This window comes from Typopeltis vanoorti, chromosome 9 (assembly GCF_054136105.1).
Source record: "Typopeltis vanoorti isolate ZY-2024b chromosome 9, IOZ_Tvanoo_1.0, whole genome shotgun sequence".
NCBI classification, from domain to species: domain Eukaryota; kingdom Metazoa; phylum Arthropoda; class Arachnida; order Uropygi; family Thelyphonidae; genus Typopeltis; species Typopeltis vanoorti.
The window spans coordinates 111,731,538-111,755,340 of NC_143557.1; the positions used below are offsets into that span (position 1 = coordinate 111,731,538).

The 23,803-nt window shown below is 35.6% G+C and overlaps 1 protein-coding gene across 1 annotated transcript in view; it reads left to right on the forward strand.

Moving 5' to 3' along the window:
• LOC150103427 (RING finger and SPRY domain-containing protein 1-like) overlaps positions 1–23,803 on the forward strand; it is a 358,201-nt gene that overhangs the window by 57,102 nt on the left and 277,296 nt on the right. The window contains exons 4-5 of the mRNA XM_090397430.1: positions 6,946–7,072; positions 13,781–13,839. Coding sequence (XP_090253556.1) covers positions 6,946–7,072; positions 13,781–13,839 — 186 coding nt within the window. The remainder of the gene's footprint in view (positions 1–6,945; positions 7,073–13,780; positions 13,840–23,803) is intronic.

Genomic DNA, 23,803 nt, shown 5'->3' on the forward strand with positions numbered 1-23,803 from the left:
TTTGCTCTCATTCACTCTCTCTCTCTCTCTCTCTTGATGCCACCAGTCATTTTGCACCGTTTTGATTTCCTTTTTTAAATGTTGATTTTCTCCATTTGATGACCTCGCTTTCCTAATAGTGAGGCCATCTTTTTGAAGAGTTTAATGTTCACAACTCCAGCTGCAAATATCAGACAAATATTTCACATACCTACTGAAATACCAGATAATGCTAACCATTCTCAAAACAATTTAGATCTCTTCTTTACTAATGACCCCTCAAACTATACTGTACATATTTGTACTGTAGGCAGCAGGATCCTAGAACTTAGTCTGATATCAGACTAAGTTCTAGGATCCTACGGAGCAACATTTACACTGCAAACATTTGCACTGAATGTATCACTGATGCATTTCTGGTTATTATGGAAACATTTATTCTCCATTTCATTCATTTTTAATTCTTGTTTCTTATCTAAGCCATGGTTCTCCAAAAGATGTACTTTTGGTACACCTTTTGGAGAAAGAGGGATAGAAGAACACTTGCATCATCTCCAAATGCCAGTCACACTTTCTGCTCTCTTGCTAAAGCTGTTTGCTATAACTTTTTTTCAACTCTGCTTCCACTTGTTTTGCACTTAATGGTCCTCTTGCATCAATTGCTTGCATCAATTTCCTGGCTTGTTAATTTTCCTCATATTCTTGTATTGGCAGTCTTTGTAAATGTTCTCCTACCATTCCAAACACCTCGCATTCAATTCCCCTTTCATTTTTCTATCAGAAGCATGTTGTTCTACATTAGATGTCAGAAAACTCCTGGTCCTGATGGTGTTTTTCCTATTCTTCTGAAGGTTTATGTTCCAGAATTGACTCATGTTCTATGTTGACTTTTATTCCTTTCCTATTCTAGCAGTATCTATTCTGCAGCCTGGAATTAACCTATACTCATTCCTAAGAAGAGTCACAAATCCTTGGTATCTGGTTATCATCTGATTACACTCACTGGAATTCTAAAGTAATGGAGAAAACCTTAACACTGAATTTCCATGTTGTCTTGTGAAGGCTTTTCACCAAATAAACAATTGCCAATATGAAATCTCCTGCTGTCTGTTGACCCACAGTGAATGCTTTTGCTTACATCGCATGCTCTTGGACAGATACCATAGAAAAGTTTGGGAATTTCAAGTGATATCTCTAATGCATTTGATTGTGTTTGGCATGGAGGTCTGTTAAATAAGTTCTCTGTGATTTGTCTTCCAACTTCTGCAACTGGATGGCTAGTTCTTCTGATTGCATGTTATGTGTGATAATAGATGGATCTTTATTCTCAAACTTTGCAATTAATGTTGGTGTCTGTAAAGTTTATTCTTTCACTTACTGTCTTTCTGTATATCATTGACCTTCTCTCCAGTTAACTTCAAATCCAATACAGTTTTGCAAATGCCACTTTTTCATTTGACAAACCTAGCACTACACAAATTACCAAAAATTTGTTATGTGTGGTGCTATCCAAAATTACAACTGCCACAACTCGGGATGCTGATAGTTTTGTTAATTTCAAATAAAACTTAATCCTATTTTATTTAATGCAAAAAAAGAGCTCTTTCATGTTTACTTTTGCACCGTGGTTCTCTCCAAAAGGTGTGCCAGAAGTATCTGTCCTTCTGAAGGTGTATGTTCCTATTCTTCTAGAGGTTTATGTTAAGCATAATCAAATAGCTTTCATCAAAATTTCTGTCTTTTCTGTTTATACCAAAGCCCAAAATAGCTGCAAGCAAATTATAAGCATCACTGAAAGGGCTGAAAGAGGGATAGAAGGACACTCATCATCTCCAAATGCTAGTCACACTTTCTGCTCTCTCGCTAAAGTTGTTCACTGTAACTTTTTTCCAACTCTGCTACCACTTGTTTTGCACTTAATGGTTCTGTTGCCTTGTTACTCACAGAGAAAGCAATTTCCTGGCTTGTTAATTTTCCTCATATTCTTGCATAGGCAGTCTTTGTAAATGTCCTCCTACCATTCCAAACACCCCACATTCAATTTCCCTTTCATTTTTCTATCAGAAGCATGTTGATTTACATTAGATGTCAGAAAAAAAAAAAAAAATTGATCTCTAGGTGAGATACAATATTTTTTTGGGATTACTCTACACTTCAGTGTCTCTTGGCATGAACATATTACAAATATTAAATCTTCAGCACTAAAAAAATTAGGATTTCTTTTTTATTCAAGGCATTACTTTATGTCTGAACAACTAATAAATCTCTACGAGTCACAAATCCATCCAACCAATTAATACTCTTCTCGCATTTAGGATAATTCCCCTAAGATCTTCTTAAAAATACTTGAATCAGCACAGAAGAGAGCAATTAAGTTGATTAATGATGTATATCTTACCACTTCATATAAATGTTCATTTTCTACTGCTTACATTTTATATAAATATTTTACCTGACACTCTTCATCAGAATTGGCATCAGTAAAATTCCTGCTCTATTCTGAATCAGTAGCTATTTAACACTCCTTCAGAGTTCAACCCCATATTCATAGATCAAATTTTTCTTCATCTTCATTCATTCCATCTGCTGCTGTCTTTATGTATTTCCTAAAGAATTCAGTCCACTGGTCTTCAATCCAGTGTTAACAAGTATCTTTTTTCTTTTCATCATCATCATCATCACGAACCATGGGCTCACTGCCCGTTGATGTCTGATGCCTGTTTCACTATCTTCTTCCCCCTTTCTTTGTCCAGTGCACAGTGTCGCAGTTTTTGTACACCCATTCCACACCAGTCTTTTATATCGTCTATCCATTCTCTGTATGGTCTACCTCTTCTGTTTAAACCATCCAAAATACCAAACATAAATGTCTTTATCTTCTGGTCCTCACTCATTCTACAGATGTGTCCAAATAATTGCAGCTTCGTTTTATAATCTTCTGCATTAGATTCTGTTTTGGTTATATTTTCTGATAGAGCTCTTCATTGGTGATTTTCTTTATCCATCCTATTCTTAGAATCTTCCTGTAACAGGTTCTTTCAAATGCCAAAATTCTTTTTCTTGATTCCTTATTTATTACCCACGTTTCAGATCTGTGCAGTACACCGCTGAAGATGCATGTTTCCAGTACTCGTAGTTTTGTTTGCAGACTGATCACTTTACTTTTCCAGATGTTATCCATGGCCTTGAGATTTGTTCTTCCCTTTGCAATCCTGATCCTTATTTCTTTTTTACAGTCCAAGTCATATGTCAGTTTATTTCCCAAATATGTGAATTGTTCTACATTTTCTATATCAGTTCGATCCACTTCTATCTTTTGTTTCATGTTCTTCTCCCCAAATACCATTGTCTTTGTTTTTTCCAAGTTCATAACAAGTCGAAATCTCTTCCCTTCCTCATTTAACAGTTTCAGTGTTTTTTGTAGTTCTCTTTTGTCTTCTTCAATGATAACAATGTCATCTTCAAATCTCAGACTGTTAATTCTCATTCCATGTACAGATATTCCTTTGGCATCTTCCTTCAATTTGTCCATTGCACTTTCTAAATGTGCGATGAAAATGCTTGGTGATATCGGGTCTTCCTGTCTAGTACCTCTGCTTGTTTTAAACCATTTCCCCAAATCATCACCTATTCTAACTGCTGCAACTGCATTCTGATAAACATCTTTTAATATAGCTATTAGTTTTTTTATCAATTCCATAGGATTCCAGAACTGCTAATGTCACTTTCTGGTCAATACTGTCACATGATTTCTGAAAATCAACAAAGCAAGTATATATGTTTTTGTTTTTTCTTCTAGCTTTCTCTGCTATTAACTTCATTGTCAAAATCTGTTTAATTGTAGTTCTATCCTCCCTAAATCCTGCTTGCTTGTCTGCAAGGTATGCTTCCAATTGTGTTCTCAATCTTTCTGTCAATATGATCATCATCATCACTTTACCAAAGTGACTTATCAAGGCAATTGTTCTATAATTTTTACATTCTAGCTTATTTCCTTTCTTGTATAATGTTACCAATATTGATTTCACCCACTCCTCTGGCATTTTCCCTTCTTTCCATACCATATTACATAGTTGGTACATTTCTGTAACCATACTTTCACCACCATATTTAATCATTTCTCCAGTAATGTTATTGTTACCAGGACTCTTGTTGTGTTTTAGCCGTCCTATTGCTTTTTCTACCTCTCCTCTTAAAATGTCCATATCATGCTCATTACCTGGTGGTGATATCTGCTTCAATTCTTCAGTCAGTTTCCCAACGCTATCTGAATCTAGTTTTTCTTCATATAACTCACTACAGTATCTTGTCTACCGCTGTACAATTTTTTCTTTATTCATTGATACCTAGCCTCTTTCATCTTTAATTGTGGTCTGTTTTGGTTGCCACTTTCTATTAATGGTTCTGATCATTTTGTATACCTCCCTTGTTTTATGCTCCCCATAGTACTGTTCTATATTGTTGCATTGGGCTTATAACCATTTCATCTTATCCATTCTGACTGCTCTTTTCACCTCATTACACTTTCTTCTATATTGCTCTTTATTTGTTCTGATGTATCCCTTCTTATCTTCAACATTCTTTTCTCCTGTACTAACTTCAGTGTTTCTTGTGTAATCCATTTTTTCTTGATCTTCTCTTCTTCTGGTACTGTTTCTTCAACTGCATCTTCTATCACCTTCATTATTCTTTTCACTCTTAAATTTGAGTTTTTTTTCTTTCTCCACACTTTTAAGTTTCTCTTCTAACACTGTTCTGTACCTTCTTCCTATTTCTGCTTCACTTATTCGTGCTGTATCTCTTCTATTCTGATGTTGGGGTTTATATTTCTTTTTTAATTTCAACTTGATGTTTGCAATCACTAAACTATGGTCCAAGTCTATATCCACTCCTTGAGAAGTTCGACATTGCCGTACTGATGTTATCCATCTTCTTTTAATCATATCAATCATGTTCTTGGTTTTCCCATCATTTAATCGCCACGTCCATTTTCTACACTCCTTTTGTTGGAATCTTGTGTTACAGATCATCTCGTGGTCCACAGCAAATTCTAACAATTTTTCACCTAGTTCATTTCTTTCTCCGAAACCATATTTTCCCATGACTCTTTCCCAACCATCATTATCTATTCCAACTTTGGCATTCCAATCTCCTTCAATAATTAGCACATCTTGCTTTGGTATTGTTTCTATTGTCTCTGTCAGATCTTTGTAGAATAAGTCAATATCCTCATCTTCTGTCAGATGTGGGTGGCATATATCTGGACTATTGATATGTTGAATGGCTTTGCCTGAAATCTTGCTACTATGATTCGTTCATTAACTGGTTTGTAGCCTAACAGTGAGTCTCGAGCGCTTTTGCTAAGAAGGAAGCCAACTCCTGCTTCGTGCATGGTGTCATGTCCTGACCATATTACTTCGCATCCATTGATCTCTCCAGATGATGTCCATCTCATCTCTGCCAATCCTAGTATATCCCTCCGATATCTCTTAATTTCCTCACGAAGTAGTTCTAATTTTCCTGACATCCAGAGTGTTCGCACATTCCACGTTCCTACTGATAACAGTTCTGTTAGTTTCTGTTTCCTTTCGGTACCCCACTTTTCGATCCAACCCCGATTGCTCGATTGGTATCATGGGCCTTTTTTATCCTGGCGACTCCTGAGCTGACATGTTGTAGCTGTTGATTGTATAGGCATCAGATAACAATCGTGTTTTTTCTGTACAGTCAGAGCATCGACACTCATCTGACCGACCCTCCTCCTTTATCCATGCTTGGGACTGGCATGAGACCCCTAAGGATCCCATGGCAGAGTTTTTTCTTTTGCCTTTCTATTTATCCACAGTACTATAGGTTGAACAATCTCTTATGGATGGGATTACCCCCCCCACACACACGTATATATATATATACATACACACATACATGAGGTGTGGCTATTAAATAACAATACTGATTGCAAAAATATGGTTTATTATTACAATTGTGCAACTTTATTGTTATCCTCTTCAACATATTCCCCTCTATCTATACACCATTGCATAAGAATTTTCCATTGTTGGAAGCAGTGCTGCAAGTCATCAGGTGTTATCTGCTTCAGTAGTGCTGCTGTTTTCTCCTTTACCTCATCCACTGACTGAAAATGGGTGCCCTTCAATGCGGATTTCAACTTTGGAGAAAAGAAAAAGTCGCATGGAGCTAAGTAAGGTGGATGGTCCAACACTGGGATCTCCTTATCAGCCAGATACTGCTTTACAGACAGCTCACTGTGGGCTGGAGCGTTGTCCTGATGGAGAATCCAAGCATTGTTCTTGCACAGATCGGGTCTCTTCTTCTTCACTCGTTCTCTCAGCTTGGCCAGAACCTCAAGATAAAATGTTGGTTAACTGTCTAACCCCCTGGTATCCATTCAATCATTACCATGCCATTGATATAAAAAAAAAATGATCAGCATTGCCTTTTGAATGAATTTTGACTTGCTCATTCTTGCTTAGAGGAGAGTATGTTGAAGGGGATAACAATTAAGTTGTACAATTGTAATAATAAACACATTTTTGCAACCAGTCTCATTATTTAATAGCCACACCTCGTATATCGTTCATGTAAGGAAGAAGTAAAACTGCTTTTTTTTATGTAAGTATAAAGTGTTACATGTTTGTGTTAAGTGAAAACTCCTTGGTATACAGTATATGATAGTTTCAAATCACCTAATCAGAATGAAATGGTTAATGGAATTTCATTTATATTTAAATTAAAAATGTAACTTCTACATTGAAATAATTTTTAAAAAATCCTAAGGTACTCAGCTCATGGTAGAATGGAAACTGGTCTCATGTTGCATTATATTGAATTATCCATTACTGAATTCACTGGATTTTACTATTCATTAACTCTATCAGTATTAAATGTTTTCTTTCTTTCTCTGCTTGCATATTCATTTGTTAATTCTTTTAACTTCATTTTTAGGAGTCAGTAGCTAAGTTATCAGAAATGTTCTGTTTGTCATCTGATATAGCAGTCAAAGGAAAAACACAACCAACTAGGCATAGAAATATTTGTGTTGTTTTAGGATGCATTGCTGAGAAACTAGCAGGTAAGCATTACTACTATTTTATTGTTCTATAATAATTTTGTAGTTTTTGTGTGAAAGCAGATTTTATTCTAATAGTTCTAAACTTATTAACCATTTGAACTTAATAATACATAAGTTCAAACAATTAATAAGTTCTGCACATGCCAAAATTCTTTCTTGCATGGCTACATGATCAGCTTTCATTTATTGTGTATATTATATTATGGAGAGAAGTTACCATGTTTAAACATTTTAATTGAAATAAAATTACACTTGACGTTAACTACATCAGGATACATCAGTGACAGCTCGTAAGAATTTGTAGTGGTGGGACTGCAACTACCAACCCAACCTGCATGTAATCCCCACTAGGTAGCTGATTGGTGTGGTCTGCATTGAATGCAGTTCCAGCATTGAGTATACTAGCCAGCTGATACTAGTCCTAGCACGCACAGCACATTGACTATTGCAAAATAATATTGCTACAAAATGAATTATATAACATTCTATCAAGTGGTATTGTATTACAAACAAGAAAATAAGTTTTTAGATAAATATATAAAAATTTAAGAATGGTGATAATAAAACAGGAACTTTCATTTTATACTGGAGGGGCTGCAGCCCTTATGGACAAGGTGCCACTGAGATACACTACAGTGAGCTAAGCATAACTGCTTTGGTTAACCACTGAACTTTTTTTTTGCTAAAGTTCAGACTGAGGTCAGTGGTTGACCAAAGCAGTTATCCTGTAGCTCACCTCTCTAGTGTATCCTGATGTAGCTTGTGTCCCATTTTATATAGGTGTGTGTGTGCGTGTGTGCGTGCGCGTGCTTTCCTGATGATGATGATGATCTTGCTATGAAGGTCAAAATGTTGTGTTATTTTATTCTACTTAAAGAGTTCTAATGTGGTAGTTTGTCTCCATAATTCTACACAGTGAGTGTGTGTTTTTATCACACTAGCGATACTAGAAACTGTCACATGTATGCTTTCACTTTTGTTGCACTTCTGTGGTTAAAAATTTCTTTGCTCCACTTTGTTGCATTGTCTTTGACTTTTTTCCCCTTCAATTTTGATTTTTTTGCAGTCTAGGTATCATCTCATTACTATCCAGATAATGAGATAATCTTTCTTGGCAGCTTAGAATACCCACAAAGACAATGGTTTTCCTAATTTCCAATTACTCTGACCAAGATGGAAAAGCTTTGAAGTATTTGCTACAGCGAATTGACTCAAATCATCCATCTATGTACCTGCACACCAGACAACTCTCAGCATTTCTAGTACCTCAATCTTTTCTTCACCATTCCTCCTTCAAAGTACATACTGTGTTGAAAAAGTATTGAGATATTTCTATAAATTGCACATGCCTCCATGGCATATAAACTCTCAATTGGTCTTGATTACATTTCACTCTTTTAAACATGCATGTCATCAGTTTGCGATAACAATTGAAGTATTTTGGGCTATCTTCCATCATCATGGCTCTCAATTTATTGAACATGTTAGGCTACACTTGTCTAGTCTGCAAAGGTACTCTCTCATTGGATTAAATTGGATGCTTTGAGGGAAGTTGTGTTTTTCATATAATTTTCATCAAAACATCATGGTAAAATTAGCAGCATAATATTGTGTATTGTCATGCTGCAAGGACAAATGAGTATTTTGTAAAACTGCCACAATGTAGTGAGTATTACATTATCTAGATGCATTGCACTTGTATTGACATTCATCCTTTCAGGCACTATGAGATCTACATCTATACCAGGAGAAACAGCTCCGGATCATTATATTTCCTTTGCAGGCAGGATGATGTACTCAAGCATAAGGTGTCTACCACACATCAACAGTCAGCTGGCTGGTTGGCTGAGTGGTTAGCATACTCACTCTCCAACCAACAGACTGTGGGTTCAAATCTTGCAATGGGCACGTATGTTTGTGATTATCTTTAAGTGGAAAATGAATTTCATTGCTCACTGTGAGACCACTGCCACACTTATTGGAGACCTGAAGTGGCTTGAAAAAGTTCCATGTTTGGTCTCTAGGGCATGGTTTCCTGACTTGTAAAAAATAAATTAAAAAAAAAATACCCCAAAAAAATTGATAAAAATAGAAAAAAGAATTAAGGGTCAAAGCTGTATAACTGAGAGGAGACCTCCACATAGCCTTTAAAGGAATGCGGAGAACCGACCAGGGCTTCTGACCTAATGTCCAATCCTCACCTTCTCGTGGTGCACCCTATTAAGTATCTACCTGGATACTCAATGAACGAGGATGGGCTGGCAATTTGGGATTTAGCCAACCAAATTGTATTCTTAGTGGTTAAACCAAAATACAAAATGATGGTACAACATGACAAAATTTCATGCCGGCTGAGGCGTCGCCCGGTTAAACAAGGCCCCTGTTGTTTTCGCCATAGAACCAGGGAGAACAGCAAAAAGTCAGCTACTGGAACAAATCTGAAAACACGTCCCAACTCAACATCACCAGAGTTAAAGATCGGAACTATCAACATAAGAAGCCTGAATGGCAAAGAAATGGAGCTAGCTGAGGAATTAGATAAGTACCAGATTGACATGATAGGGGTGACTGAAACAAAAAAGACAAATACTGGTGAGATCTTTCTGAGCAATAAATACAAAATGTTGTATTCAGGCAATGACAATCAAGGAAAAGAAGGAGTAGCCATAGTATTCAACACAAAATACGAGGCTAATCATCTTGAATGGAAGGCAGTCTCAAGTGAGTAATGTAGACAAATATGAGAATGGGGAACTGGACAATGAGACTTATTTGTGCCTATGGTCCCACAGAAGGTTCTACTAACGTAGAAATGGGGGAATTTTTTGAGGCTTTAGAAAAGGCAACTGACACAATAAAAAAGGAAAAGTTGGTCCTTGTTAGGGATCTAAATAGCAGAGTAGGAAATGATTGTCAGACATACAAAAATATTTTGAGAAAATTTGAAGAAAAGAGCAAAGCTGATAATAATGGCAAATATCTGTTGATTTTCTGCTCAGGACATGGAATGGTTATTACTAACACCATGTTCCAACATAAAAATGTGCATTTTTATGTTGGAACATGAAAAGGAATAAGAAAAGTCTCATTGACTATGTTATTGTTGATAGTGATGTTTTCTCCCTGATGCAGGACACCAGAGTGTACAGAGGATTTGAAATTGGAAGTGATCACTATTTAGTCTTGAGCAGGATAAAATTGAATTTCATATTGAAAAAAAGAACATGTAAGAAAGTTTTAAAGCGAATAAAAGTTGAACAGCTCTCTGATGTGAACTGTAGACTAAAATACACAAAGATTATTGAAGAAAAAATAAAAGAGTTTGAGGACAGGAACCAAACCTTGGAGATTCAGTGGCAAGCCTTGAAGAAAACCCTGATTGATTCAGCTAGAGAAGCATGTGGTGAAGTTGTCTGCAAGGATAGAAAAATTAGAACTCCATGGCGGATACAGGAAGTTAAAGAGGAAGTGAAGGAAAAGAAGAAAGCATATTAAAAGTTCTTGGCAAATAAGTCAGCTTGTGCTCTTAGAGAATACAGAGACAAATGTAAGAAAGTAAACATGGGAGGACTTTGGCAAGAACATAGAAAATAAATATCAAGAAAGTGGCAAAATATTCTGCAGGTTGTAGAAGAAGCTTAGGAATGGAGGAAAGAGTGCTGTAAAAGGAGTTAGAGATGATAAAGGTGACATGAAAACGGGAGAAAAAGATATCCTTGATGAAACAAGCAGTGAGGACAGCACAGTGGTAAAATACACTGACCAGGCATGCAGTCAGGACTACATATCCATACTTGAAGTAGAAAAAGCCATCAAAGGCTTGAAATGTGGAAAGGCAGCAGGAGTGGATGATATTCGACCAGAAATGCTGAAGTATGGTGGTATAAGAGTCTTACAGTGGCTGCACTGCATAGTTCAGAAAGCCTGGACAGAGGGACGAATTCCCGATGATTGGAGTAGAACTCTCATAGTACCCATATATAAAAAGGGAAATAAAACTGAATGTGAGAATTACGGAGGTATTTCCCTATTGAGTGTTCCTGGGAAGATCTATGCAAGTATACTTGAGAAATGGTTGAGGAGAATTGTGGAAGAAAAGCTTGGTGAAGTAGAAGCTGGAGTCAGGTCAAATAGAGGCTGTCAGGATCAGATCTTCACTTTACGACAAATAGTGGAGAAATCATGGGAATATAACAAAGATCTGTATTTAAGTTTTGTCGATTTGGAAAAGGCATATGACAGGGTGCCAAGAGAGAAGCTATTCAATATGCTACAGTTATATGGTGTCAATGGGACATTATATCAACAATACTTAGTCTTTATTTGAGTTGTAAGTCAGCAGTTAGAATTGAAGGAAGTACAGGAAGATGGTTTAATGTTAAATCTGGTGTCAGACAAGGATGTACATTATCACCCTCTGTTATTCATTATCTGTATGGATCACATTAAGAAGGAAAGTGGTATTAAACATGATATCAAAATGTTAATGTCAGCTCTTTGCTTTATGCAGACGATGTTATACTTCTAAATAAATCCGTTACTAGTCTGCAAGATTCTTTGATTAAATTGAATAACTGTTGTAATAGATATGGTCTGAAGATCAGCAATAAAAAGACTAAGACAATGAAAATAGGTAGAATCGTTGAAAATGTCATCAACTGTGTTGTGAATGGAGAACCTGTGGAACAAGTAAAACATTTCAGCTACTTAGGCATGATTTTTAGTGAAGATGGTAAATTAAATATGGAAATAGACAACAGAATCAACAAAGCTGGTATGGTAGGAAGTCAGTTGAATAAATTCATATGGAATAAGAGAGAAATTAGTCGGAACACTAAATTAGCTGTATACAAGACAGTGTTTAAAACAGTTTTAACTTATGGATCTAAGAGCTGGGTCAGAAAGTGAAACACTTGAGCAAAGACTAGAGACCGCAGATATGAGAGTCCTGAGAAAGATTAGGGGCATGAATAGATGGCATCAGTGGCAATATCGTATTAAAAATGAGCATATTAGAAAAGAACTAGACATTGTCATCATCCAGGAATGCATTAGCAGAGCTAATCTCAGATGGTATGGTCACTTAAACAGAATGGGCGAGGAAAGATTAGCAAAACAAGTGTTCTCTGCCAGGTTGGCAGGAAAACGACCCAGAGGAAGACCAAGTAATAGTTGGATTGATACGGTATAAAGTGCCTTAGACGATAGAAATGTGAGATCTGATAATGTTGGAGTCTTGACAAGTAACAGACTGATTTGGAGGAAAATTGTAGATAGGAAGTTAGTAATGATGTAAATTTTTCATGTAGTACTATCATATCCTGTACACCCCTTGAGGGTACATGTCAGAAATTTGATGATTATGTAGAATAAAACTTCAAAGTTTCAAATTTATTAGAGAGCTTATGATAATAACCTTTGTCAACAACCTTAATGTGTACTACATAAGACTGTAGCAACTCCAATGTTGAAAGGTTAAGTTATAAGCTTTCGTAAATTTCATAACTTTTTTTTTCCTGTATTTGGCTATAAAATATGGATGGATCTACAATATCCTTCACATTTTAATTTTAATAGCCAATTTATTTTAATCAGAATGAAGAAGGAATAGCTATAATATGAAATACTAAATACAAATAAACTTCATAAATGATATGTGCAATTTCATAATGAGAAATTGGACATGACTTATCATTGTCTATTTTCCTATGGAAGATACAAATAGATTTTTTTTTTTTTTTAGTCATCAAAGATGGCATCTGACATAAAAAGAAAAAACACTTCTTTAGAAATGTAAATAGAAGAGCAAGAAATAAAAGAAATAATGTTAAGTACCTGCTGGATTTCTGTTCAACACATGTACTAGTCATTACTACATCATGTTCCAACATAAAAATGTGTATAAATTCATATACAGGTGATATAATATTAAAGCTCATGATGATGATGATGTTTGAAATTTTCAGGATGCTGTTTTTTAATATAGTTTTGTGTGTTTTATTCTGTTGAGTCAACAATATTCATTTGGATGTAGCTAACCTTTTGACCAAATTCAAACCCTCTAAAGCAATTTTCTACAGAAAAAAGCAATAACAGCTTTATGAAAGTTATACAACAATGCAATTGTCTCTCACTATAGCAAACTTGTAGAGATCACAGAAATAGTTTATGGTAGATAATTTGCTATAATGAATTTCTTTTAGCATATCACATTGTGTCTGGTGTTATACTAGATAATCAACTAGAAAGTTTATTGCTAACTCTGATAAGGATAATGGTGCATAATGTATCTAACTGAACAACAACAAAAAAAAGCATAATCTTCTAAAAGATCATTCAGTCTGCTAGATTATAGATCAAGATCCCAATAATGCATAGAATAAAAAGCATTCTTAAAATTACTCTGTTGACTCTCACTATAGCAAATTATTAGGGACTTCAATAATTGTTTTAGTGGATCGTTTACTATAACAAATTTTCTGTCAAATGGCATACCTACTGGATCAACCAACCTCTTGTGTATGGGCTCAACATAGAAAAAATCTTGTTTTGTAGATGAAGTTACTTGTCTAAAAATTTGTTTAGAATCTTATCTCTATCATTGTAAACAGATTTCTTTGCCTATTTTTTATTTATGTTTTAATATAATTTTGTTAATAATGAGATATAGTATTAGAATTATTAATAATGATGTACTGTATTTTTCAGGACCTAGTAGTATAGCTTTGCTGACACAGGATACACTGGATTATCTGCTAACAAATCTAGTATGTATTTCTTCTCAAAATTATTATTATTTTTATTTAGCATACTAAAATTAAGTTAATAAAAGAGACATTGATTTCTAGTTTTTTTTTAATTTTTTTTTTTTTAAGTAGCTTTTTTTTTTAGCAATTAACCTTTTTCTTTGTTTGTTAATGGGAGATTTGTAATCTGTAAGTAGTATTTCTTTTAACAGATTGTATTTTTTTCTGGGTATTCTGCTTGATTCGTTTATTGCAGTAAATGTTACCCCTTGTCCACTTTGGTTTTGATGATCTTTACTGTTTTACAGATTTTTATAAACTCTTACTTCATTTTGTGTAATGATGTTCGGTGAAATGTTACTAGCAACTGTGGGAGGTATATTTTAGATACCTCATTCATTGTTCTCCAGTTTAGGCATTTTTTATGTATTTCTGTTTATAGTAATTCCTTTGTATTATCTGTATGGTCTCTTACTTAAATTAGATACATTTTTAATGCACGAAAATTTGTCTAATTTGTTTACTAGAGAAGAGAGAGAGTGTGCACATCAAAATACAGCTGACTCTCTTTCTGTAGTAAACCCCTTTTATAGCATAGGTAGTTTGCTATAAAAAACCCTTTATAACAAACTATCTATGCTTCATTGTAGAAAAAGATTTGAATAACTGCACCAGTTCTAGACACATGTTGTAAAATAGTTTTCTGTCATTCTCCATTTATTGAAAGTGAGCATGCATACACCAGATTACACAATCACATCATCCAGCCCAACAATATTATGGTGTCATTTAAAAAAAAAAATGCAACAGATACAGCTCTTATCGCTGAAATCAGTTATCTAAATAACTCCTTTCCAGCCATTGTTTACAATCCCCTGAAAGAGAAAATAGTATACGTGTTCCCATTCCCAGAGTATGGCTAAAAAGATAGCCAAAGTTTTACATAAATGTAATCTTTTCACCTCTTAAACCAAAGATATGTTTAAGTAAGCAATCCTTATTTTTTTTTAATACATTAACTTGGAGAATATCACAACCATCGTACACTACCATCACTAGTCCAAATCAGTACTAGAGATGATGCGTTAGATACCCCTTTCACTTAGGATTAAATTGAAGAAAAGAACAGTACTACATTATGGAGTCAGCATCAATAATAAAACTCTTCCATAATCTTGATGAGTATGGCTGCATTAATTCTCCTAAAATTTAGGAGATTGCTATATTAAGAACCACTTTCATCTGAGGTGACATGTATGTCTTGTTCCTAGACTTTTTTTTGTCATTACTATTTCAATGTAGCCACTAGTTATTTGATTGTTTTATCTTGGATTGATTCTGTGAAAGTGTGTGCTCCAACGATATAGTTTGATTCCAGTGAAATATCAGCAGATTAATAAATTACATAATTTATTTTGTTCTTATATTGTCTTATGAGTTAATACCATTAAATTAATTTGCTATGGATGGTTCATGTAGTTGGACAAGGAATATTCAGTTATATTCTAATGATGCATGTGATCATAGTTAAAGAAATTATATGAAGTCTCTTCAGAAAGATTAAAGCTAAAATATGTAAGCTAAAAGTCTAGTCTATTGCCTTTTAGCTTGCACAAATGCTATATACTCATATATTAGTAGAACTTTGTAGTGTAGCTCAATGTAGCTTTGCTCATTGTAGAAGTGAAATGTCTTTTCTCAGCTGCAATGAGTTTTTGGAAAGTTATTTCACTAATCGTTCTTATGCATGTGTTGCTGAGGAATTTTGCAAGAAATATCCAGATACAGCAGTTCCTCAGAAGTCAGTGATAACGAGATTAGTGCAGCGTTTTTGGGGAAACTGAATCTGTTGCAGATAGGAATGGTTGTAGAAGACCTTCCATTTTGACTGGCGATAAAATGGATGAGGTAAACAGAGCATTGTAGTAGTCCTCAACAAAAAGCCTCAGGAAACTTGCCATTCAATCATCAACGTCATGCAGTAGGGTTCAGAAAGCTGCGAGATCGTTACACCTTCATTTATATCGTGTGCACTCATTCCATGAACTCAAGGACCCAGATAAAGGTAAACAAATAATCTTCTGTAGATGGTTACACTCATTTGTTGAAGAACATGGTATAGAGATGCTTGATACAGTTTTCTTCAGTGAAAGGCCTGGTTTTACCTCATTGGGTATGCGAATAGTCAAAATAATAGGATTTGACCACGTAAAAATCCACATGCTTTTCATGAAAAAGTTTTGCATTCTCAAAAAATTGAAGTTTGGTGTGTGATATCATGGCATCCTATAGTGGGACCCATTTTCTGTGAAATGATGGTGAATAGTACCATACATTTTTTGCCAGAATATTTTGGTGACCATCTCATCTTGAAAGAATTGTGGCTTCCAAGATCACCAGATTTATCACCACAAGATTTTTTCCTTTGAGAATATCTCATAGGTATTGTTTATCAGAATGATCCTTACAATACTGGATGAACTAAAAATGAACATTTCAACAGCGATTGAAAACAGTGTACAGGTGCTTCAAATCTGTAAAAAGAGCATGAGTTTGCATTCATGAAGGAAGTGGCCACTTTCAACATGTTATAATAAGATTCCTATTCTTCTTTTGTTATAAAGGTCCAATTATAACCTGTGTTTGTATCTGTTTCATTTTTCATATGCTTGTAATTAACCTTGAAACAGATTTAAGTTTCAGTAAGGAAATACCGTGAGTAGACACGTGAATAGACTAACTATTATAATAACGGAATTAATTTTCTTGAAACACATATGTGCTACTTCTGGGTTGCATGACTTTACGATCACCCTGTGTTATATAACACAGGGCCTTGATATCCCGACTTTTGGACACATATTTTTGTCATCTTGTTTATATTATAATGAGAGATCACTGGAGAGGTTCCAGATACAAGTAACTAGTTTCCAGTTTGATTGGCTGGGTATAGTGTTTTTGAATGTCTTTAGGTGGCAGATGAATTTCATTACCTCTGCGAGACTGTACTTTGCTTTTTGGATACCTAAAGTAGCTTTAAAAGACGTTCCAGGTTTACTATCAAGAGCTGCATATTCCAGGTTATTTACCTCTTAGTGCACCCATAGTTCTAAGGTACTGTAGATTTACTACTTGTCATGAGTAAGCCTTAAGAAAACTAAGGCAGTATCAGAACTGTTGAATGTTGGTAATGAAGAGAGGTCAAGGAAATGTTTTGAACTACATATTTTTTGAACAACTGAAGGTTGTATTCTTTGGGGGAAGGCAGAGTGGGGGAGGCTGTTCCAAAGAACAGAAGTAGATGGATTGAAAGAGGAGGCAATAAAGTTGGTTTGATGAGTTTCAAGATGGACTGTAAAAGGGTGTTAGTTAGCAGTAGCTCTTGTTCTAATGATTTTGGAAGAAAGTGGAGGAATAATAATGGCTGATTCATCAGGGCACTGTCCATAAAAGTGTCTAGAAGTGGCATGAGACAGAAACTGAATATCTGTGATTGTTAATTAATCAGATTACCATCTTCTGGATAGAATTGAACAGTGTTAGAGAGGATTTTGATTTGATGCACCACCCCAAATATGGAAGCAATATTCCATGGTTGGGCAGATTTGGAATTTGTGTAGAGTTAGCAGCTATGAATTGTGTGAAAAAGTACACCAAGTTTTTTGGCAGCTGTAGAAGCCATGGTTGAAATGTGTTTGTGCCAGGAAAGGTTGGAGGTCCAAGAAAAGAAATCTGATCGTGTTTGGATACCTGCATGTTATTCAAGGTGAGGGGAGGGATGCAAACTCTTTCTTGTGAGGGATAAGACAGGGACTTAGTTTTGGTGGCATTGAAGTTTACAAGACTGTCCTTGCCCCACTGGGATACAGCTAGAAGATCTAAGTTCAGGTCACTGGTCGTGGTAGATCTTGAGGATTCTTTTGATGGAGTGTACTGTCATTGGCAAACAATGGATCTGATTGGTAGTCTGTGAGAGCAGATCATTTATATACAAAAGGAAGAGATTGGGTGAAAAAGTGGAACCCTGAGTACTCCTGCATTGATGGGGAAATCTGGGGAGAGGAAACCATCCACCCTAACATGTGAGCAACTAGTGAGAAAGTTGGTGGTCCACTTTTAGAGTGTGGAAGGCAGACTATAGAATGGCAGTTGGTTAAGTAAACCAATGTGCCAAACCTGATCAGATGCTTTTGAAATGTCAAGAGCAACTACATTTCTTTCCAAATTTTTCCATGGCTTGAGTTTAGAGGTGGTTGATGAAAGTTAGAATATTGGCTGTAGATCACAAGTTGTTAACACATGTAGGATAATCTTTCTTTTAATGTTACATGGTGATCAGTATTCATATTTGCAAATTTAGAGACACAAAACACACGTGTTGAAATGATTATTTTACTTATTATTAATAAAACTTTAAATTTTATTAATAATAAGTAAAATAATCATTTCAACATGTGTTTTGTGTCTCTAAATTCATAAATATGAACATCTAGGATACCATCAGGACCAGATGCCTTGTTTGTATTCAGGTTATTAAGGATTCTTCAGATTTCTTTCTGGCTGAAGACTATGGGTGACATGGAGAGAGAGGAATTCTTGGTGGAGAGAGGGAACTTTGCCCAGGTCATCAATGCAGGAATTGGAAAAGTATAGTGATACCAGTAAGTTGGCTTTGTCTTAGTCTCCACCTCTCTTACATCTGGTGTGAGTGGTTGAGACCTGGGTGGGCAAAAGTTGCACCCATTGGCCTGGCAAGAGACCAAAAGGTGAGTTTCCACCATTTGGCCGTTTCAAAATCTGATTTGGATTTGATGATGATTCTTTTACAGCTTTCAAGCTGCAGTATAGGTAGAGTGAGCAGCTGGGGTTTGGGTCTTGAAACATTTGTGGTATGCAAAGGTTTTTTTCTTTTACTGCATTAGCACACTTTTTAAGAACCAAGGCTTGGATTGTGGCTGTCAATTTGGGTTGGAATAAGAGATGAAGTCCTTCACTCCTGTGAGGATGATTTCTGTTATTTGGTCTGAGCAGATGTATGGATCAAAAGTGAAGCAGAATTCAGACCACGAGAAGAAGGAATAAAGTCATGAAGGTCGTTCAATTTGGCACAGTTGTAGTGCCTGGTGGGTGAAGGTTGTTCTGTGGCGAAAGATACTTGTAGGAAGATGTAATCTGAGTTACCAAGAGGAGAACTAGCATCCACAGTAAACTAGGAAGGGGAGCTTGTTAGGAAGAAATCAAGTATGTTGGTAAATTGGAGGGGGTTGTCAAGTATTCTGGTAGGGAGATTGATGATTTGTGTTAGGTTATTGCTAATGACAAATTCCTTGGTATCCCTGCCTGCTTAATTGGTGAAACTGGAGAAGGGGAAACCAATTTGAGTTGTGGATGTTGAAGTCTCTAAGAAAGATGACCTCATTATTAGGGTATTTTGACTAGATGGGCTTTAGAGAGAGAGAGAGAGAGAGAGATAGTTGAAAAGGTCAGAGTGGTTAAGAGTTTGGAGAGCGATAGAAAATAGAAAAAAGCACATAAAAAGAGGGGATTGTTTTGGTAGAGAAATTTCGAGCCAAAGCAGATCAAATAGGGGAGGGATTCAAGGTTTTACAATCTCTGGCATGGTACGTCAGTTCTGATGAATGCACAAGTGCTGTCCTTGTAGTGGAAAGAACCGTGTTATGTGTGGTTTAGGTAGTTAATGTGGACAGTGGTTGTTGAGGTTCTGATAAGAATGGCATTTCTAGTTTAGACTGCAGGTGGTGGTTCACATTATTTATATTGCTGTTTAGGCCATGAATATTGGTAAAGTTCATATGAAAATTTTTTTGGTAAAGATAAATTTTGGTGGCGTTCTGATGTTTTTGTTATTTTTGTCAAGAGACTTTTTAAAAAAAAAAAGATTTTTGTAATTAAAAAAACATAATTTTTATGGTTTTTGGTTGATTTGTTATTATTTTTTTAAAAATTTTTTTATGATTTTTTGAAACTATTTCGGCATTAAGTTCTGCAAGGGAAGGATGCTCACAGTGCATTGAGAGAGAGAGAGAGAGAGAGAGAGATAGTTGAAGACGTTAGAGTGGTTAAGAGTTTGGAGAGCGATAGAAAATAGAAAAAAGCACATAAAAAGAGGGGATTGTTTTGGTAGAGAAATTTCGAGCCAAAGCAGATCAAATGGGGGAGGGGGAGGGATTCAAGGTTTTACAATCTCAAGGGATATCTGGAGGAAGAAATATCACACTCTATGTCCAAGTTTAGGAGGGTAAATTGGGTAGGAATTAGATGTATAAGTAGTATTATTAAGTATGAGCTGCAAACAAAGAAAATGTTGTGGAGGTTATATAACGAGAAAGGTGACCAGCTGACTCATGACCAGTACAAGGCTCAGCAAGAAAGGTAACCAGCACGGTAGAGAAGACAAAATCAGTTTATGAGAAGAAATTACCTAAACAGACAAAAGGAAATCCCGAGGAGTGTTTTTTATTTTATTTATTTTATTTATTTTTTTTTTATGTGACAAGTAGGAGGAAGAATGACTATGAAAGGATAACTTTAATGACTGAAGATGGTAATGGAGGTAGACAAAATTATTATGCTACTTAACTGATCATAAGATGGTAGAGAGGTAATGGAGACAGACAAAATTATTAAGCTACTTAACTGATCATTTTGCAAGGTTACATCCAAGTAAAGATATGGTTATAACAGAGTTGACGGAGACTGAGGTGAGAACAGGGGTTGGAGAATTAGAGGTACTTTGTATTTTGTGGAATCTGAATGCAAATACAGCTGTGGGATTGAATGGGATATCAGCTTGCATTTTAAGAGAATGTGCAGGGGGAACTGCAATGCTTTTGGCTAAGCTGTTTATGTCTCTCAGCTCTGACAAAGTCAAAAGAGAGTGGAAAGAGGACAAAATAGTTCCTTTGTGTAAAAGAATTTTCAAGGACTATTGTCCTTGAAAAGAAGAAAACATACTAAAATTTCCTAGCAAATAAGTTAGCAGATTTACTAAAAGAATACAGAAAGAAAAATGTAAGAGAGAGAGAGCTAAGCTGTGTGAAAGTAACTAAAGTCGTGGATAGATTTTGCTAAGAATATAGAAGATAAATATCAGGAAGGCAGCAAAATGATCTGGAGGCTATTAAAAATGCTTAGAAATGGAGAAAAGAGTATTGTAAAAGGAATCGACAATGATGAAGATAAGAAAAACTGAAGATAAGGATATCCTAGATGTTTGGAGTAGTTACTTTGAAATACTTAAACGAATCAAGCAGTGACAGAACTGAAGTAGAAAATTTTCAAGAGAAATGCAAACAGGAGTATGTATATCAATACTTAGGTAGAAAAGGCATTAAAAACTTGAAATGTGGAAAGGCAGCTGGAGTAGATGATATTTAACAGAAATGCTCAAATATGGAAGTATAAGAGTATAATTCAGAGGGTCTGGTCAGAAGATTGAATTCCAGATGATTGGAGTAGAACTCTCATAGTTTACATCTATAAAAAAAGGGAATAAAGCTAAATGTGAGAATTACACAGGAATTTTTCAACTAGTGTTCCAGGTAAGATTTATGCTAGCATACTTGAAAAGAGGTTGATTAAAAATTGTGGAAGAAAAACTAGGAGAAGAAAGCTGGGTTCAGGCCAAATAGAGGTTGTCAGGACTAGATTTTAACTTTATGACAAATAATTGAGAAATCACGGAGTATCACGAGGATTGTACTTAAGTTTTGTAGATCTGGAAAAGGCATACAACAAGGTGCCCGGGGAAAAGCTTTTCGAAACACAACAGCTATATGGGATGAATGGAACATTATACAAAGTAATTCATAGTCTATATTTATGTTGCAAGTCAGTGGTTAGAATTGAAGGAAATATAGGAAGATAGTTTGATGTAAAATCAGGTGTAAGATAAGGATGCACATTATCTCCAGTCTTATTCATCATCTGTATGGATCACATTATGTAAAAAAGTGGCATTAAACTTGATATTGGAATTGGAGGTATCAAACTTAGCTCTTTGCTTTATGCAAATGATGACAACGACGATGTACTACTAAACTCATCCATTGCTAGTCTCCAGAATTTTCTGACTAAATTAAATAACAACTGTAATAAATTTAGCATGAAAATCAGCAATAAAAAGACAAACTATGAAAATAGGCAGGAACATAGAAAACCTCAGCTACATTTTGCTTCACTACAACAGTGCCATTGCTTGAGAAGCTACAAGGAAAGAATGTCTGTAGTGCATGGCAAGTGGTCAGATATTGCTTGAGAGTAGCAGTATCAGACTGCATACCCTTAGCCAGCAAAGGTTGGTCGATTGGTAGAGCCTCTGATACTAATGGCTCGCAAAAAGTTAAGCAAGTTTGAGCATGTTTAGTAGTTGGAAGGAGTTCCATCATTCGATGCTGTTGGCACACTTTCCCTCGATGAGTCTTTGGACTCACTGGAGGTGTCACAATAATAATAATAATACCATAGGTCAGGAGGATAAACCAAGTCGGAATTAAGTGGTCAGAGATTGATAAGGAAGGCCAAATCAGACTATTAGAGAGAATTAGCCAAACAGGCCAAAGCAAACCCAAAAGAGTTTTTTTGTTATGTAACAAGTAAGAGGGAAAATGATAATGGTAGAATGACTTTAAACAATGCTCATGGTAGGAAGGTGACTGAACCAAAAGAAATAGTTGAGTTGCTGAGTGATCCTTTTCCAATGATATATCATCCGGGTGGTGATTTTGCAGTTGCTGACATTACAGAGATACATATCAACATTGAGGTAGATGAACAGGAAGTGTCCAGCATATTAAAAAATGTGAATGTGAACACAGCAATGGGACTGGATATCATCCCATGTACATCTTGAGCATCCAAGAGAATTGGCATTGCCTTGGACGAAGCTATTTAGTCTAAATTTCATCTCTGGCAGGGTTCCAAGGGAGTGGAAAGAGGGTAAGATAGTACCATTGCATAAAGGTGGCTCTAAGACAGAGGTAGTAAACTACAGACCAATTAATATATTAGAAATGGTTGTTAAAGTATTGGAAAAGTTGTTGAAAGGTAAAATACAACAGTGGGTGGATAGGGATACGATACTCTATAGTGGGCAACATAGCTCTGTAAAGGATAGGTCCTGTCTTAGTAACTTATTTACATTTTATAATATAGTGACAGCAGAATTGGATAAAGGTAATGGCTACACCATGATACTGCTTAACTTTGCCAAGGCATTTTTACAGAATACCACATGGAAAACTATTACAAAAACTGGAGAGGATGGAAATGGATATGGGACTAGTAGAAGAGATAGGGGGATGGCTGATGGACAAAGACTAGTATATGGTGGAATGGAGTCTAGGAGAATGATTGTAACTAGGGCCACTATTTAATTTGTAAATCAATAACATAGGAAAATATTTAAGAGGGGTTAATCAGTTGTTTGCTGATGATGCAAAACTGGGGAGAGCAATAGTTGATAAAGGTGATGTAGATATCCTGCAGGATGATTTAAATAAATTGGCATTGTGGGCAAAGGATAACGATTGTCATTTTAATGTTGCAAAATGTAAGATTATGCATTTCAGGTTCAAAAGATTGCATATGATGTATCATATTGATGGTATTGGTTTGCAGGAAATTGATGAGGCTAGAGACTTAGGGATAATGGTGGAGAAAGAGTTAAAGTTCAGAGAGCATATTGCAAAAGTTGATAAAATTGCATTAAAATAAAATTATTCTAAACTAAAAAATGAAGCTGAAGTTATCAAGAACTGAATCATCTGACCTTCCTAAAACGCTGCCAGGATAATCAGGTAATCCCAAATTGTGTGAAATTTAAGCTTCTGTTTAAATTTCACACAATTTTTCTGTTTCTTTTCACAAAAGATTCTCCGAATTTATAACCATGCCAGCTACACTCTGCTACAGGAACAAATTGCCCCCACGTGCATTCTCCTAGCTGACGCAAACAAAGCAGGCG